Below are 15,334 nucleotides of genomic sequence, written 5' to 3'. Positions count from 1 at the left end.
ATTTTTCTGGTCACTGAGTAGGCAGAACACCTCTTCATGTTTTCACACACATTTGCTTCTGCTGAAATGCCCGCTCACGCCTCCCACCAGCTCTTCCTTGTGCTGCTTTGCTCTGATGATTCACGGGAGTTCTTTGTGGTTCTTGACACTAATCTTGTCAGGGCATCATGAAAACCTGCTCCCACTCTGTAATCTGACTTTTCACTTCTTTCAGATATCTTTCAATGAACCGAAGTTCACCACAATACAGTCGGAGTTAGTAATCTTATATAATATAGTCAAGGCTTTTTTGTGTTATGTTTAACACAAAACAGGGATGTCTGGGGGCACCTGGATGGCTCAGTTGGTTAGGTGTCTGCCTTCAGCTCAGGTCATAATCCCGGGGTTCTGGGATCAAGCCCCGCGTCGGGCTCCCGGCTCAATGGGGAGTCTGCTCCTCCCTCTCCCTCTGCCCCTCGCCCTGCTTGTGCGCTCTCTCTGTCACTCAAATAAATAAATAATGTATTTTTAAAAGAGGGGTGTCTGTGTTAAGACACCTAATCCTTATCCTAAGGTCTAAAAGATACTCATCTATTCTTTTCTACTAAGAGTTTTAAAGTTTGTTTTTGACATTTCAGGCCTTTTAATCTATTGGAAGATGATTTTTTTTTTTTTTTTTGTGTATGTGTGAAGTGGAATCCAATTTTCTGAGTGGAGAATTATTTTTTTCCAGTTTCTCCTTTCCCCACCGCTCTGACATGCCCCATCATGGCGGGTCTGTCTCTGGGCTTTCTGCTCTGTGCCATCTGTCAGCTTGCCCGCTCCTCCTCCAGGTCCATCACGTTGCTGTGATTACTCCAGCTCCGTGACACGTCCCAATCTGGGGCAGGGCTGTCCTCCCTGCCTGTTCTTCTTCAGACTTATCTTGGCTAATCTTGGAGAAATACATTTTACGTCATGACTACTCACATATACAAACACATACATCACCACACGACAGTTTCCAGAACACTCCTGACCTCGGTGTGCCCTCAGTACATTTATTCTATCCTACTTCATTATAAAAAAAAAAATTCCAGGCATCATCCACTAAATTGATTTCATATCCTGCTAATTGATAATGATGCACAGAGGTTGAAAAGCTCTATGGCCAGACCTTCCGTGGACTTTCATTCATTTATTCATTCATTCATTCATTCAGCAAATATTATGCTCATATATAATGTTCAGGCACTGGATGAACTGTACTTCATGCCAGGAATGCAACAGAGAAGAAAACAGACCCAATCTGGGTTCTGACGTCATATTTACAATCTTAGCTGAACAAGTCCACAGAGAGGCTCTCTAGCAGATGATCTGGAAACTATAAGGAGTTAGCAGGATAACACAGCAGGAATGACCTCTCCGGCAGAGAGAATATGCAGCAAGTGCAAAGGCCCCGAGGCCTAAAAGAGCATGAACGACCTGGAGGAACACAGTGTGGCTACAGCACACTGGAAAGGAAGGAAAAGCCTGCTGAGACAGAGGCCATGGTAAGCATATTTTTTTTTCTTCTCTAGGAGCAGTGACAAGCATGGAAGGACTTTAAGGATGCAAGTGATTTGATCTGGTTTATGTTTAAAAGTCTTTCTGTTCCCGGTAGAGAAAGCCCAGAGGTGAAAGTGCAGGTCAGGGCAGGAATGGATGCAGGGTCAGTTAGGTTCTCATGCTGCGCCCACCAAGGCCCAACCCCACCAACAGCAGAAGTGGGGGCTCCCTCCTGGGTGACCCCAGGGCACCTCCCTTCTTAGGCCGATCTTAGAGCACACACCACACCGCTCTGTGGCCATTCACCCAGTTTTTTGATAACTGAGAAGAGCGCTGTGTCCCCTGTACCTGTCGCAGTGTCTGTGCTGGGTAAGACTTTCTACGAGAGCTTGAATGTTGAAATGCACACCCCCCCCACCTCACCCCCACCCCTCAGCTGAAGATGTGGACAGAGCTCTTCAGCTTGGAAGAATTGTATATGACCGGGGCCAAAATATCTGAAGTCCAGGGACAGCTGCATTGAAAGAATGGGATGGAGACTTGTGTTTTGTTTTAACTGGAGACAACCCTGAGAGACCCGGGGAGAAGCGTCTTCTGCAAGGCTGGCAAACAGATCACCTCTGACTGCTGAGTGCAAACCAACTTATAGTTGTCCCGCCCTCTGTCGAGGAGGGGGACTCTTCAGTTCTCGGGAATGGCCCTGCATGTCCTCAAGCCCACTGCCACCCTCCTCCTGGCACCTCCCATATCAGGATGACAAGCCCAGAAAGCACTGGAGAGCTGGAGAGCTTCGTCAAGGAAGCCGGTGACCCTGGGTCAATCACCTACCTTATCCATGCCTCAGTTCCCCCAACTGTCCATTGGAAGAATAATGCCTCCCTCAAAGTGTTGTCCTGGGGATTAAATCCTTCCTAAAGGTCTGATCACACCTGGCCTAGGGCCTGACACAAAGCTCAGCAAGATTAGTTCTGCTTCCTTCTGCCCCAACCAAGGTCAAGCTACCCACCTCCCCACCCCCGCCCCGGCATGATGAGCTCCACAAGGGCAAATACAGACGAAAATGAAGAGGCATATTTCTCTTGCTTGAAAGTAAGAGGAGACACTCTCCTTCCTCTGCATCTTCCTTTCAGAATTTCTTTCTCTGTCCCCAAAGATAGGAGGGATCCGAATAAATAGGCCTCGCTACATTTCCCCAGTAACTACCTTTAGCTAATACCCTTTGGCCCCACCACATTTTCCACAACTTTCCATGACTTTCTACTCTTCATCACACCTCATATAAAAATGCTCAGGCTTAACCATTGCTTACGATCATTTCTTTACGGAGGCGCCACGCCACATAAAACTTACAAATAAATCCATATGCTTTTCTCTTGTTAATCTATCTTTTGTCCAATGTACAGGCCCCAGCCAGAGGACCTAGAAGGGTAATAGGAAAAAGAGGTTTTTCCTCCCCAGATAGTGGATATGGGGTTTTGTTGGAGGTGATAAAAATATTTCGGGGGCGCCTGGGTGGCACAGTCGTTTAGCATCTGCCTTCGACTCAGGGCGTGATCCCGGCATTGTGGGATCGAGCCCCACATCAGGCTCCTCTGCTGGGAGCCTGCTTCTTCCTCTCCCCCTCCCCCTGCTTGTGTTCCCTCTCTCGCTGGCTGTCTCTACCTCTGACAAATAAATAAATAAAATCTTTAAAAAATATATATATATTTTGGAACTAGATAGCGGTCACGGTTGCACACACAGTGAATGTACTAAATGCCATTGCATTACACATTTAAAATAGCTAATTTTAGATTATGTGAATTTCCCTATAATAATAATAATAATAACAATAATAAAAGAATGAGAGAGAATTCCTCAGCTATGGTGGGCCCCTGACTCCAGGCTTGGGTCTTTGGGTCTGGAACAGCTGCCCAGACAGAGACCTGACCCTTCCCATCCTGGTGGTGAGCTAGGTCTAGTGGCAGCTTAGATAAGGTCAGAGGTCAAGGTCAGAGGCCTCAAGTCCTGACATGGGGTTTGAGGCTGAGCTCCCACCTGCAGCCTTATGGCTTGATGCCCAGAGGTGTTTGTCAGTCTCCAAGGAAAGAATAAAAGCTGAAAAGGTGGCTTTGGCCACCTGGGGAGGGCAGCTCAGCCTCTTACAAAACACGCGAGTGCTGGATGCAGGGCCCAAGGACCAGAAGCACACGGGCTCCGCTGCACAGGTGCCCCAATGAAGCAAAACAATGAGGAAGTTGTGGGTGGAAATGCACCTGGGGCTCAGTGACCCCTGGAAGATGGAGGTGTCCCCTCAGGACTGCCCGGTCTCAGAGGCCCTCCTGACAGCGGAGCTACGAAACAGCTTCTTGCCCCTGCAGACGGACAGCACCTCATTCAGCTCCGGTGCAGTCTGTGAGCTAGACATCACAGGCCCGCCGCGCGGCTGCAGAAACAAGGCCCAGGATAAGGTGGAGAGACAGACCCAGAGGGGAGCCAAAGGGAACTTTAGCTCAGCCACCCTTTCCCAGGCCCCCTCCACTCCCCCCATCTTTCTCTCTCTCTCTCTCTGTACTGGTTCTTCTTCTTCTTTTTTTTTTACTTAAGTAATCTCAAGCTCCTGACATGGGGCTTGAACTCACAACCCCAAGATCAAGAGTCACATGCTCCATTGACTGAGCTCCAGAGGGGCACCCCAGCCTTGAAGCATGCCTGGTATGGACCCAGTGGGTCTCTACATAGCTGTCGAATGAAGGAAGGAACAGAGAGGTGTGGTGACTTGCCCAAGGTTGCCCAGCCAGGAAGCTACAGAGCCAGGAATTGAACCTCTGCTGTCTGACTTCTAGCTTAGGCTGCTGTCGCGGCCAGTCCCTAGCACCACCCTAGGTCCCATGGAATTTGGACACACTTCTGAAAATAAAATAGGACACACACATACACACACAGCCCAAAACAAATTGCATAGCTTTACCATTATGCCTGAGAGAGCTAAGGAGGGAAAAAGAAGAGTCTGTGTCCTATTGCAATCTGAAGGGAAACTTGGAAGTGCCTCTCTGCCCTGAAGCCCCCACCCCCACCCCACGAAGGGTCCAGATGTCCCCCCTTCTGCCCAGGCTGGTCCTGCCTCCAGCCTCATGTATGTGGTGAAGTCCCAGCTCGGCCGGAGCAGCACTCTGGGAGCCGCTGGGAGGGGTAAGTGCCTGAGTGGCCGGGGGCTGCCCTGCGCCAGGCTCAGCCTTACGCTTCTCGAAGCCTTCGGCAGGTGAAACCCAGTGCTCACCTGTACGATCCCGACAGGACGTATCTCCAGTCCGAGATGATGAACTTCTCCTGGATCTGGCCGGCGAACTTCCGGCCTGATTTGGCACAGTACACCTCTCCTTCCACACTCCGGATGGAAATGTTCTGTTGGGAGGAGAGTCAAGGCGTCGCTCACTAATTACGTACGTACAGATACACGTGTGCCTAGGAAAACATCCAGAAGGACGCTCAGCAAGACACAGGCAGGGGTTATCTCTAATTCACAGGCTCATCAGCTATTTTTATTTTTCCCTTGGCTGAATTTTCCAAATTTGTTTCATTGTCCTGACATGATTTGAGTCATGGCGGGGCGGGGGGTGGGGAGGGAGGAAAAGGGAGATGGTAGGATTTAAACAAAGAGGCAAACAGAAGAAAGACAAGGGCCTAATGCCCATGGAGCCTTCCGTCTAGGCTCCCAGAGACAACAGAGGCCTGGCAAGCCCAGCCTTGCCTTGTCAGTGGCTTTAGTGACTTGAGTCCCTGACCCCAAGCTGGTCAGAGGAAAGTGCAGCCGGAGGGGCTACCTTTGTGGAGACCTCGGTGGACCCTAGATTGTCCTAAGGAAAGGTGTGTCCACAACCCAAATCATGGCCCCGTTTGTCCGTTCCCCCACCCAGGAACACCTGCTGGCCCAGCCCTCATCAGCCAGAACCCTTGGGAGGCTAGAGAAATGAAAAGGTGGGTAAAGCACGGGGATCTCTGAGAAAAGGAGGATACTGCTGGGATCCCGGGAATGTCCCTGGTGGCTGGGCAGGCTCTGGGAAGAGGATGCCCAATGCTTCCAACAGCAATTCCCAGCCTCTCCATAAGCTCTGTGACATGCTGAGAGGAGGGCCACATCCCACCGTCCCTTGATGGGCAGAAAACAGGCAGGCGTGGCCAGTGTGGGCCATGGCGTGGCCTGTGCTGACTCTATGCACCTGTTATGATCCAGGTCAAGCAGACCCAGTGATCACAGGACCAGAGGCCCACTGCTCCGGGAGGTGCCTGAACTCAGCTATGTCCCAGGCAATGAGGCAAGGAAGGGCAGGAGAAAGGGGGGATGGTGGGGTCTCCCGGAGGCTGACCTGACTGAGTGAGAGTGGAGTCACCAAGGGGCCCACCCATCCTCCAGACGGTGGGGCCTGCTCATAAACACGGGGTGCTTTTACACTGGGCCTTGAATTCACTGCCATAAATTTGACATGACTAAATGAACCCTTATCTCTGGGTTTCTTTTCTCCTTGCCAGAAGAAAGAAGTCAGTGGGGAGTTGGGTTCAGTCCAAGAGGATCAGCTTCCTGTTAGGGCCCTGGAGTCCTATCCATGGCCGCTGCCCTGGCTTGGGAAGTGTGGCCACGGGGTTCCTTCAGCCGGGAGGACAAGAAGCATACACAGCAGACAGTGCTGCTCACGAGATATCCAGGCGCTCCTTTGGGTTCCCAGCCCCCATGCATCTTCGTGAGGCCAAAGGGCTGTAAGCAGGAATGATGGAAATCTCTTCCGGGTCAGGTCCTGCGGCATCCTCCTGCTCTCTCCCTCCCTGCCGCTGCCATCTTGGAGGCCATGTACTCCTTATGGTGTAGCTACAAGATGTGGGGGCTGTCTGTCCTACACTGGGACTTCGAGCAAGAAATAAACCTTCATTACGTTAAGCCATTGAGATGGGGGTGGGGGCTTCTGTTAACATGGCGTAAGCTAGCCTATCCTAATACAAAATGCCTTCTGGGTGCTCACTGGAGGCCCCTACCTTGAGATGGCTGTCAGAGACCTGGACTTTGTCACACATCTCTTGGAAGAGCTTCACACCTCCCTGGTCCAGGAGCACACAGACAAACACCCCGCGCTTGTTGGCCGCCTCTAGAATGTCACAGAAGATCTCCACATCCGTGAACACATCCATCAGGATGGCCAGGACCTGAGCCAGGGCAGAGGGGTCGAAACAAAAGAGTCAGGGGCCAGGTGCTAACTGGTTTCAGCTGAGCTTCCTGAGTCTCGCTGGGCCTAAGAGAGCCATTCGCATTGCTGATGCTCTGGAGGAGAAAGCAGGAGGTTGGAGGTGGGGCGGGATTCTGCCAGGGCAGCATTCGAGGGAAAGCTGGAGTGGAGGCCTCCTCCCTGACCCCATCTGTCCAGCCCAACCACATACCGTCTGGCCTCTCGGTCCACTGTTGCAGTGTCGCATGCAGGGGAGGAAGGAGCCAAAGGCAGAGAAGGAGCACAAGGAGGGGAAGAGAAGAACAAGGGGAGGTGGTCAGGCAGGTTCAGAGCTGAGGGATGGATTTACCGACATGGCTGCTCAGCCATGCGGAGCTCGAAGGCCCTCGATGGCCATTGGTTTTCAAGTGTTTTTAAGCCACGGAATACTGCCTCTAACAAAATCCCTGTGGAGACCCTATAATGTAGACTAGACAAGGCTGAGCTGCCCCAGTGGGATGGAGAAGGGAGTCCTGCTCTGCCAGCAGCTACTGCCTCCTCTATCATAACAGAATCCTGGGGAGGAGAGAGCCCTAGAAATCCAGCAAAGGGGAAGACTTGTGTATGCCTGCCTGCCTGCCAAGAACCCACCCCTCCTCTGGCCAGTAGCACCCACTCTCACTTTAAGGAACCGCCTCCCCTCCTCAAGCAATGTGGTTTGGGCGGGGCCACTGCCAGGCGCCGGATTGGGCACGGGGGAGGGCACATCACCAAGGCCAGGCCAATGAGAGCACAGCATCCCCCGCTGGCTACAGAGACTGGTCCAGGGCTGCTCACATGACCTAAGTTATTCTAATGGGTGCCGGCCCTGGACTTGTGCTGGGACTGACGGAAGGAGGTGTTCTTGCTGCTGAGGTTGCTCAGCTGGTAGAGTAAGAGCTACAGCTGCTAGCAGCCATCTTGCCGCCACGTGGGGACAGCCTGCCTGAAAATGAAGTCAGCCCCCGCGAAAGCAGCACCAAGCACATTGCCAGCAGCATCATTCGAACATCTGGTTTCAGTCATTCTCGAAGCCAGTCCTACCCTTGACCTTCCCACTGTAGATGTCAATGAATGCTCCTCTTCCTAAACTTGTTTGGGGTTGTTTCCCACGGTATTTTGATTTATAAAAAGCAATGTGTATTTGGTCTTTATCCCTGTTTCTGGCACCAAGCTCTGAAAACACTTGGAATTTCCTAAGTGGTGAGAGCAGAGAGAGCGAGCGAGAGCGATAAAGGTCCTTTGTTATGTTAATGAGGTGATTTTAGGATGGGGGCTGGTTGCCAGGGGAACCAACTAAGTGATTAGAGAGAGGGTTGGAATTTTCTGTCCTTCCCACCCCTCTACCCCAAGGAAAGAGAGAGGGGCTGGAGGTTGAATCAACTGCCAATGCCAATGATGTAATCAATCCTACCTGTCAGTCACGAAGCCCACAGAAAAATCCAAGAGGATGGGTTCAGAGCTTCTGGGCTGGTGATTTGGGGAGAGCAGAGTGCTCATAGAAGGCGTGGAAGTTCCATGCCTTCCCCATACCTTGCTCTGTGCATCTCTTCCATCTGCCTGTTCCTGAGTTCTATCCCTTATAATAAACTGGTAATCTAGAAAGCGACATTTTTCTTTGCTGTGAGCCACTCTAGCAGATTGATTAAACCCAAGGAGGGGGTCGCTGGAGTCTCCAGTCTGAGCTTGGGACTGGCCTGGGTTGGGTTGGGACACCCAGCTGGTGTCTGAGAATTGCTCGGTTGTAAGGGACCCCCACACAGTGGGACTAGAGCGGGATTAGACGGCTGTCACCCATTCAGAAGTCTGTCCTAATACCCAAATCATGGCCTAATGACAAGTGGATATGGCAGCCATTAGCAATGATAATTATAATGGTCACATAAAAACTGTGAGACGTGGCGAAATGTTGAAGCAAAACTGCTGTATGATCCATGCTCAACACAGGTGTATTATCAATGAATGAATTCAGGGAAAAAGGAAAACAGAGCACAAAATGATAGTCTGTCCATATGACTACCAGTGAGGGAAAGTGGTGTGTAGACACATAAGCAAGCACAAAGCCCAAACCAGCAGTCAGGTTTGGACTGGGCACTAGGATAGTTTTCAACATTACCTGTAATAATGTTCCACCATTTTTCTAATAATTACTATATACTTATAGTAATTCTCTATATACGGTATATACAGATATATGTGTATATACAGATATATAGCTGTATGGACCATCAACATCTGGGAAGTAGCCAGGACGACGTCATTGAAACAGACAAAGGAGATGTCTGGTACCCACGTGGAGCTGACTTCCTGCCCAGATGATGTGAGTGTCTGGACAGGAGAAGCAACTGCCCAGGTTAGAAGTCAAAAAAAGAAAAGATGTTCTGAGAGGGAGGCCCCGCTCCTTTAGAACCATGGCCCGGCTAGCACATGATTGTCTCTACACATTTAAACTTTCGGTGCCAACAACAACCCAGACCCTCTCCGCTGGAAGAGAAACGCTTCCTCCTTGAGGGCGGTATAGGTGAAAAGGACACTTCTCTCTCCCCAGGAGGTCAGCAAATCCTCCCTGGTTGTGTTCCAGAGAGTCCTTGCTTCCCAGAGACAGGGCTGGTGACAGACGAAAACAGAGAAGGGGCCATGTTTGCAAATAACCCCTTTGTAATTGAAGGGATGCTTGGAAAAACAGGCTCACGATGCAGTCTAGGTTTATCCTGTTGGCCACATGTTGGGATTGGCTCCCAGCTGGATTGACCCAAGGCCCATAACCTCTTCAGTCCCCTGCGTGGTCGTGCTACCTTACAGGGTGTCGGGGGATGAATGACGGCCTCCCGAAAGATGTGTCCGCAGCCTAACCCCAGAACCCGTGGACATGATCTCCCTTGGAAAAAGTCTCCACAGGTGCAATTAAGACTCTCAAGATGAGATCATCCTGGATTCTCCGGTGGGCCCTGAATCCAATGACAATTGTCCTTGTAAAAGACACCCAGAGGAGAGACAGGGAGAAGGGTGGGGGGCACATGAAGACAGAGGCAGAGCCTGGAGTGAGGCGGCCACAAGCTGAGGAATGCCTGCAGCCACCAAAAGCCAGAAGAAGAAGACAGGACCCTCCCCAAGAGACTTTGGATCAAGGAGGGTCCAACTGACATCTTCATGTTAGGTCTGGCTTTCAGAACTAGGAGAAAATAAATATCTCCTTTTAAACGACCAGCGGTGTGGTAACTTGTCCCAGCAGCCCTGGGACACTAATATGGAGGCAGTCACACACAGTCCAGACGACAGTGCTCTATGGGGTGTTAGCGAACTGTGGCTCCAGCCCTGGCGCTACTGGCGATGAGCTGAGTGCCTTTGGACAAGTCACTTACCCTCAGTTTCTTTACCGATAAAACACTGCTCAAAAATACAGCATTAGCTATCATTCAAGCTGCATCTAACCCTGAGCCCAGATAATATAAATGAAACCATGTGCAAAAAGTAAAGGCTTTTATTCTAGTTTGTAGCTAAAATATGACTAGGATTTTTATATGCCTTATGAGCAAGTATGAATAATGTTAGAATAACACCATGCAAGCATGTTTTAGCCCAGGTTATGGAAGAGGATTAAAATTAGTGCCGACGCCAGCATAAAAAAGAAATAAAGTAGGCCAATCCGCTGGACCAGCATGTCGGGGTGGGGTTGGCTAAGAAGGAAGTCCTTCCTCGACCCCATGACCCTTCGCTAAAGGAAGCCCAGCCTGGCAGGCCGTTTCTGGGAGTCTGAGCGGCAGAGAGACCCAGGAGCCTCGCCAGGGGGATGCCGGTCTGCTGGGGCAACACCCATAGACAAGGGTCATCCTGTGGGGACCTCGAATCCTGGCTGAGAGTCCCTCACCCCCTGGCAGACAGATGTGAGCTCCTCTGGGGCTGGAAAACCCCGCTGCTTCGGGAATGGCAGGGTGGAGGAGGGGAGATGGGGTTTGGGTCCTGGTGGGGGCCAACCGTGTCCGGGACACTTTCACGCCATCCCCCACTCTCTGCTTCTACTTCTCTTCTTGCCTCTTTCTCTTCTCTGTGCTGAGGCTCCTTTGTTTTCCCAAAACAATAGCAACAGCACCGTGTGGTGAGCAGAGCGCGTTCTTTCACAGTTTTGCAAATCTCTGGGCCATCTGGCCTACCAGGAGACAGAAGGCTTCTCTGATCTGCTTCTCTACGCTGCATGGGGGGGGGGGGCATAGGGAGATCTCTGGCCTCACACAGAGGAGCAGTTAGAGAGGGCATGACCTCCCAGGCCTGCTGAAAGTATCCCGGAACCCTCGGGGGATCCTGACCACACTCGCAGGATGTATTCAGCCTGCTGTTTCCAGATTTTACGATGCTTTGCCATCCAGGGCCAGCTGATTCATGGAGACAGCTAACACCTTGCCTCGGAGTGCAGCCTGTGATAGGCACACCCAGCCAACCGTCCCCCTGCCCTAAATGACCCCAGGGCCAGGTCCTGGGCAACAAGGGACCACCTACAGCCCAGAGCCTGCTGACATTATTCCAACTAACCAATCCTTTTTTTTTTTTCTTTTTAAGGTTTTATTTATTTATTTGACAGTGAGAGCTACAGAGAGAGAGAGAGAGCACATGAACACAGAGGGAGAGGGAGGGAAGCAGACTCCCCGCTGAGCAGGGAGCCCACCTCGGGGCTCCGTGCCAGGCTCCTGGGATCAGGGCCTGAGCCGAAGGCAAGAGGCGTAACCGCCGAGCCACCCAGTCGCCCCTACCAACGAGCCAGTCTTAAGCTGTTTGGCCTGCCTGCCCCCTCTTCCCTGCAAAAGCACCATAAGGGCCTGTGCCCACGCATTCCCTTGGCCCCTTCTGCCTCCGGACCCACCCGGTGCTTCCTGTGTGGTCGGGCCTGGCCTGCTCCGCCTCCTGCCTCTAGGGAGCTGTGAGCAAAACCTTGTTTCCTGCCAGTCATTTCCCACCTGCGGGACGCCCAGCCCTCTCACACCTCCTGATCTTTGCCTGGAATCCCTTTCCCTTCCCTCTCTGCCTGACCAACTCTTACTCAGCCTCTGAGACTCAGCTCAGAGGTCACCTCTTCCGTGAAGCCTACCTTAGTCACCCTGTCCTCCCCTCCCAGGCACAGGGTTGCTCACACCCAGGGCTGCCTCCCACCCCATGGCCTCTTCTCCTCCCCTCACAGGCAGGCGGGGGCAAGGAGCCCCCAGAGGGAGGGAGGCCGCCTGTTCTGCTCTGCCATCCTGGGTGCAGGGCCTGGCTATGAATTAAGCTTTGTGGAATAAAGGAATGCGAGCATGGAGCGAAAGAGGGAGAATTCCTGCTAGTTCAGGGAGTGGAAACTGGCCTGGAAAACACGGAGTAGGCTGGCTCTGTTTGTTTTCCTCTCAGGAGTCTGAAGCCATGGGGGGGAACATGAAAACCTAGCCGCCCTCGGGTCTGAGCAGGGAGGCAGGGGGCACAGCCTGCTTCCGTGGACAGCCTGTGAAGGTTCCAGCCCCCCTGGCATCTCTGTGGGGGCAGGTCAGCCCTAAGCCCGTGTGTGTGTGAGTGTGTGTGTGTGTGTGTGTGTGTGTGTGTGAGGCATATCACAAACTCTGCCTGCAGGGGCCTGACAGACAACAAGGTGGGTGAAGCTCATCCAGGCCTGGGACAAGAGGGCGTGGTGGGGACTATGGCAAAGGGGACTCACCCCAAAAAGGTGGTCACCACCTTCTTACTTTTAGGTGAAATCTTCAGGCTCTTAAGTGTCATCTTAAATTCATAACATGCAGTATTGGTGAAACAAAGGATATCAGGGGCCTGGGGCCACAGAGGGAGGGAAGCCTGGCTGGGTGGGGAGGAGGGGTGGGGGACGGACTCAGCAGGGGGATTGCTTCACCAGCCCTGAGCTGGCTCCTCTCCAGGGAGCCTCACTCACGGTCAGAGCTACAGCTTCGAGAATTTCCCCAACACCACTGGCCTCTACCCCTGGGCAGGGCACTGAGCTTCACACACAGAGACCAGAGCTAGCCTTACTCCAGCGTGGAGTCTGAGGCCCGTGGAGGGCAAAAGACTGGCCGTGGGTGACGCGGTCAGCCCCGGGCAGTGCGGGCACTCCTGGCTGCAGTGCGGGCACTCCTGGCTGCCCACCTCGGCCCATCTGCCAGTTCCTACTGCTGACCCGTCACAGAAACAGGAAAAACGGCTCCGAAACAACCCCGAGGCTCAAAAAGCCAATGCTCCCTGCCATTGTAACCTCACTTAATTTTCCAGAACTCCACTCCTTCCCTCCCCTTCCACACACAGCCTCTCCACCTTCAGCCGGGCTTTTTCTGGAGCCTTAAGATTTCACATTAGTGAACTTCAGAGGGGATTCCGTCAGGAGCCTGGGATCCTAGCAGAAAACAAGCTTAAATACCAGCTGGTTCTTTCTCGACTCAACTCTTGTCCCTCTACAGCTTCAGGAGGGAGGAGGGGGCCTTCAAAGCCTGTTGCACTTTATGAGGCTGGGGTAGAATGAGCTCGAGCCACCCCCCCCTTCCCCAGCTGCAGCAGGAAGCCGCTGCCCTGGCCGGTGATTCGATCCCGAGGCAATGGGAGAACTGATGACCAGATGCCCATCACCATGCCTGAAATGCTACTGGCCAAGCTCTGGTCATGAGATATTTTTGTTCTTTTTAAAAAAACTTTTACATGTTCATTTGAGAGAGAGAGAGAGTGAGTGGTGTGGAAGGGCAGAGGGAGAGGGAGAAGCAGACTTCCTGCTGAGCAAGGAGCCCAATGTAAGACTGGATTCCAGGACCCTGGGATCCTGACCTGAGCCTGGGGCAGGTGCTTAACCGACTGAGCCACCCAGACGCCCCTATTTTTCTTCTTCTAAAGTCACATATTAAAACATAAATACTCTGGGGAGAAACTTTCTCTCTGCCTACTGACCACCAGCTGGATTCAGGGGGGTGCCCGGCCATTTGTGGGCAGACAGGTCTAAGCTGAGTCTGAGAGGACAAGGGAAAAGTGTGTGGCCCAGTGGACTGGCCCCTTCATTTGGAACCACAGAAGTGAGGGGCCTGGCCCAGCCAGGGGGAGCTCAAGAGAGCCTTCCTGAGAAAGGGACTTGGGTGCTGAGTCCTGAGGAAGGAGGAGGCCTTCGTCAGGTGAAAAGCAGGGAAGGTGAAGGGGTCCCAGGCCGAGGGAACGGCACATTCACAGCCCCGAAGACAGAGCAAGGGGGGCTGGAGAGTCTGCAGGTCCCTCCGGACTGAGTGACAGGAACTGGGAGAGGAGCTGGAGGGGTTGTGAGCCATAAGGAATCTGTTCTTCCCGCTGTGAGCAATTGGGAGCCATGGAGGGCTCTAAGCAGGGAGGGCACCAAGTTGGACGTGAGTATAGAGGAAGTGCACCACGGCAACAGGGAGACCCGGTGGGTGGGGATCAAGTCGGAAGAGGAGGGACAGGCGGGAAGCTACTGCAGGAGCTCCAGGCACGGGTGGTGGTGGTCCGCACCCTGACTGTGGCGGGCGGGATCAGAAAGTCAGCGATCCAGGGCAAGTCAGAGAATAGCACCCCGACTCCATCCTCAGCCCCAGTCTTCTGAGCTCCATGCCTTGGAGCAGGACCCAGCCCCTCTCCTTCCTCCACCAGCACCACTCCTCCCTGCACCCTGTCCCCCACGGCCCAGGAGACACAGGCTCCGGCACCCATACCTGGCTGGTCCTGGTGATGCAGCGGCGAATGAGGTCTCTGATGTTGTTGTGCTTGTCTGTCTGGAAATACACGGTGGCGCTGGACTTCTCCTTCAAGTAGGGCTTCTGGGCCGAGGCCCAGCTGTGCAACAGGGTCGGCTCGCTGCCCTCGGAGGCCGCGGGGAAGTAGGTGCCCGACTGCAGGGAGCAGGAGTCCAGTCCCCTGGGGCCTGCCTCTGCCCCTGCCAGGGGCTCCGGGGCACAAGGGGGCTCCTTGGCCTGGGCCTGGATGTACTGGGCCTCCACCGAGGACAAGAAGTCTACCTCACCTTCCTGGCTGAGTGCCTGCCAGTAGGCCTCGGGACCCCCGTCCAAGAGGGCGTCTGTGGCCAGCCGGGCGCTCTCATTGTCGCTGAAATCGGCCCTGGTCGGCCGGACCCACTGGCTCTTGACCTCTTCCAGGCGCTTCCGGATCTTGCCCACATGCCTCGACCGGCTCATGTTGCCCCGTCCCTGAGTCGTGGTGGGCAGGAGGCCGTGGCTTGAGCTCCTCCTGATGTCAGGGCCACAGCACGGGGTCGGGGAGCACTCAGCGCTCCCGGGAAGCACCCAGCCTCCACCTGCCACCCCTCACGCCCGCTCGGAGGGAGCCATTTACCTCTGTCCAGAGCAACACCTCCCAGGAATCATCCTCACAGCGGGGCGCTGGCTTATCTCGGGCGCCACCGCCCTGCCCGCAGGCCGGAGGGCCGGCTCAGTCACGCCCTGGCACACTCAGCCCTGGGAGCCTCTTCTGCTCCCAGCAGCCGGCCTGCGCTCCTTGCACAACTCTCCGGAGCCCCCGGCCTGCCTGCCGTGCTGAGCGGGGAGGCTCTCCCAGCGCTCCCGGGGCCTCAGCCCCTCCTGTGCTCTCAGTTCAAACGCCATTGGTTCAAGACAAGAACTCCCCTGCGGGGAGAGATGCTG

General features: G+C 53.5%; 1 protein-coding gene across 2 annotated transcripts in view; it reads right to left on the bottom strand.

The window, feature by feature from the left end:
- FAM83A (family with sequence similarity 83 member A) overlaps positions 1-15,334 on the bottom strand; it is an 18,782-nt gene extending 3,448 nt beyond the window's left edge. Inside the window, exons 1-3 of one of the 2 annotated variants that reach the window (XM_026495474.4) lie at positions 14,390-15,334; positions 6,514-6,681; positions 4,766-4,890 (exon numbers count right to left, since the gene is read on the bottom strand). In XM_026495474.4, the coding sequence (XP_026351259.1) occupies positions 4,766-4,890; positions 6,514-6,681; positions 14,390-14,869 (773 nt within the window). In that variant the 5' untranslated portion in view covers positions 14,870-15,334. The remainder of the gene's footprint in view (positions 1-4,765; positions 4,891-6,513; positions 6,682-14,389) is intronic. The other variant, XM_057307740.1, reaches the window with a different exon arrangement.

Source organism: Ursus arctos, unplaced genomic scaffold (assembly GCF_023065955.2).
Source record: "Ursus arctos isolate Adak ecotype North America unplaced genomic scaffold, UrsArc2.0 scaffold_6, whole genome shotgun sequence".
NCBI lineage: Eukaryota > Metazoa > Chordata > Mammalia > Carnivora > Ursidae > Ursus > Ursus arctos.
This window is presented reverse-complemented; position numbering and strand designations above follow the sequence as displayed.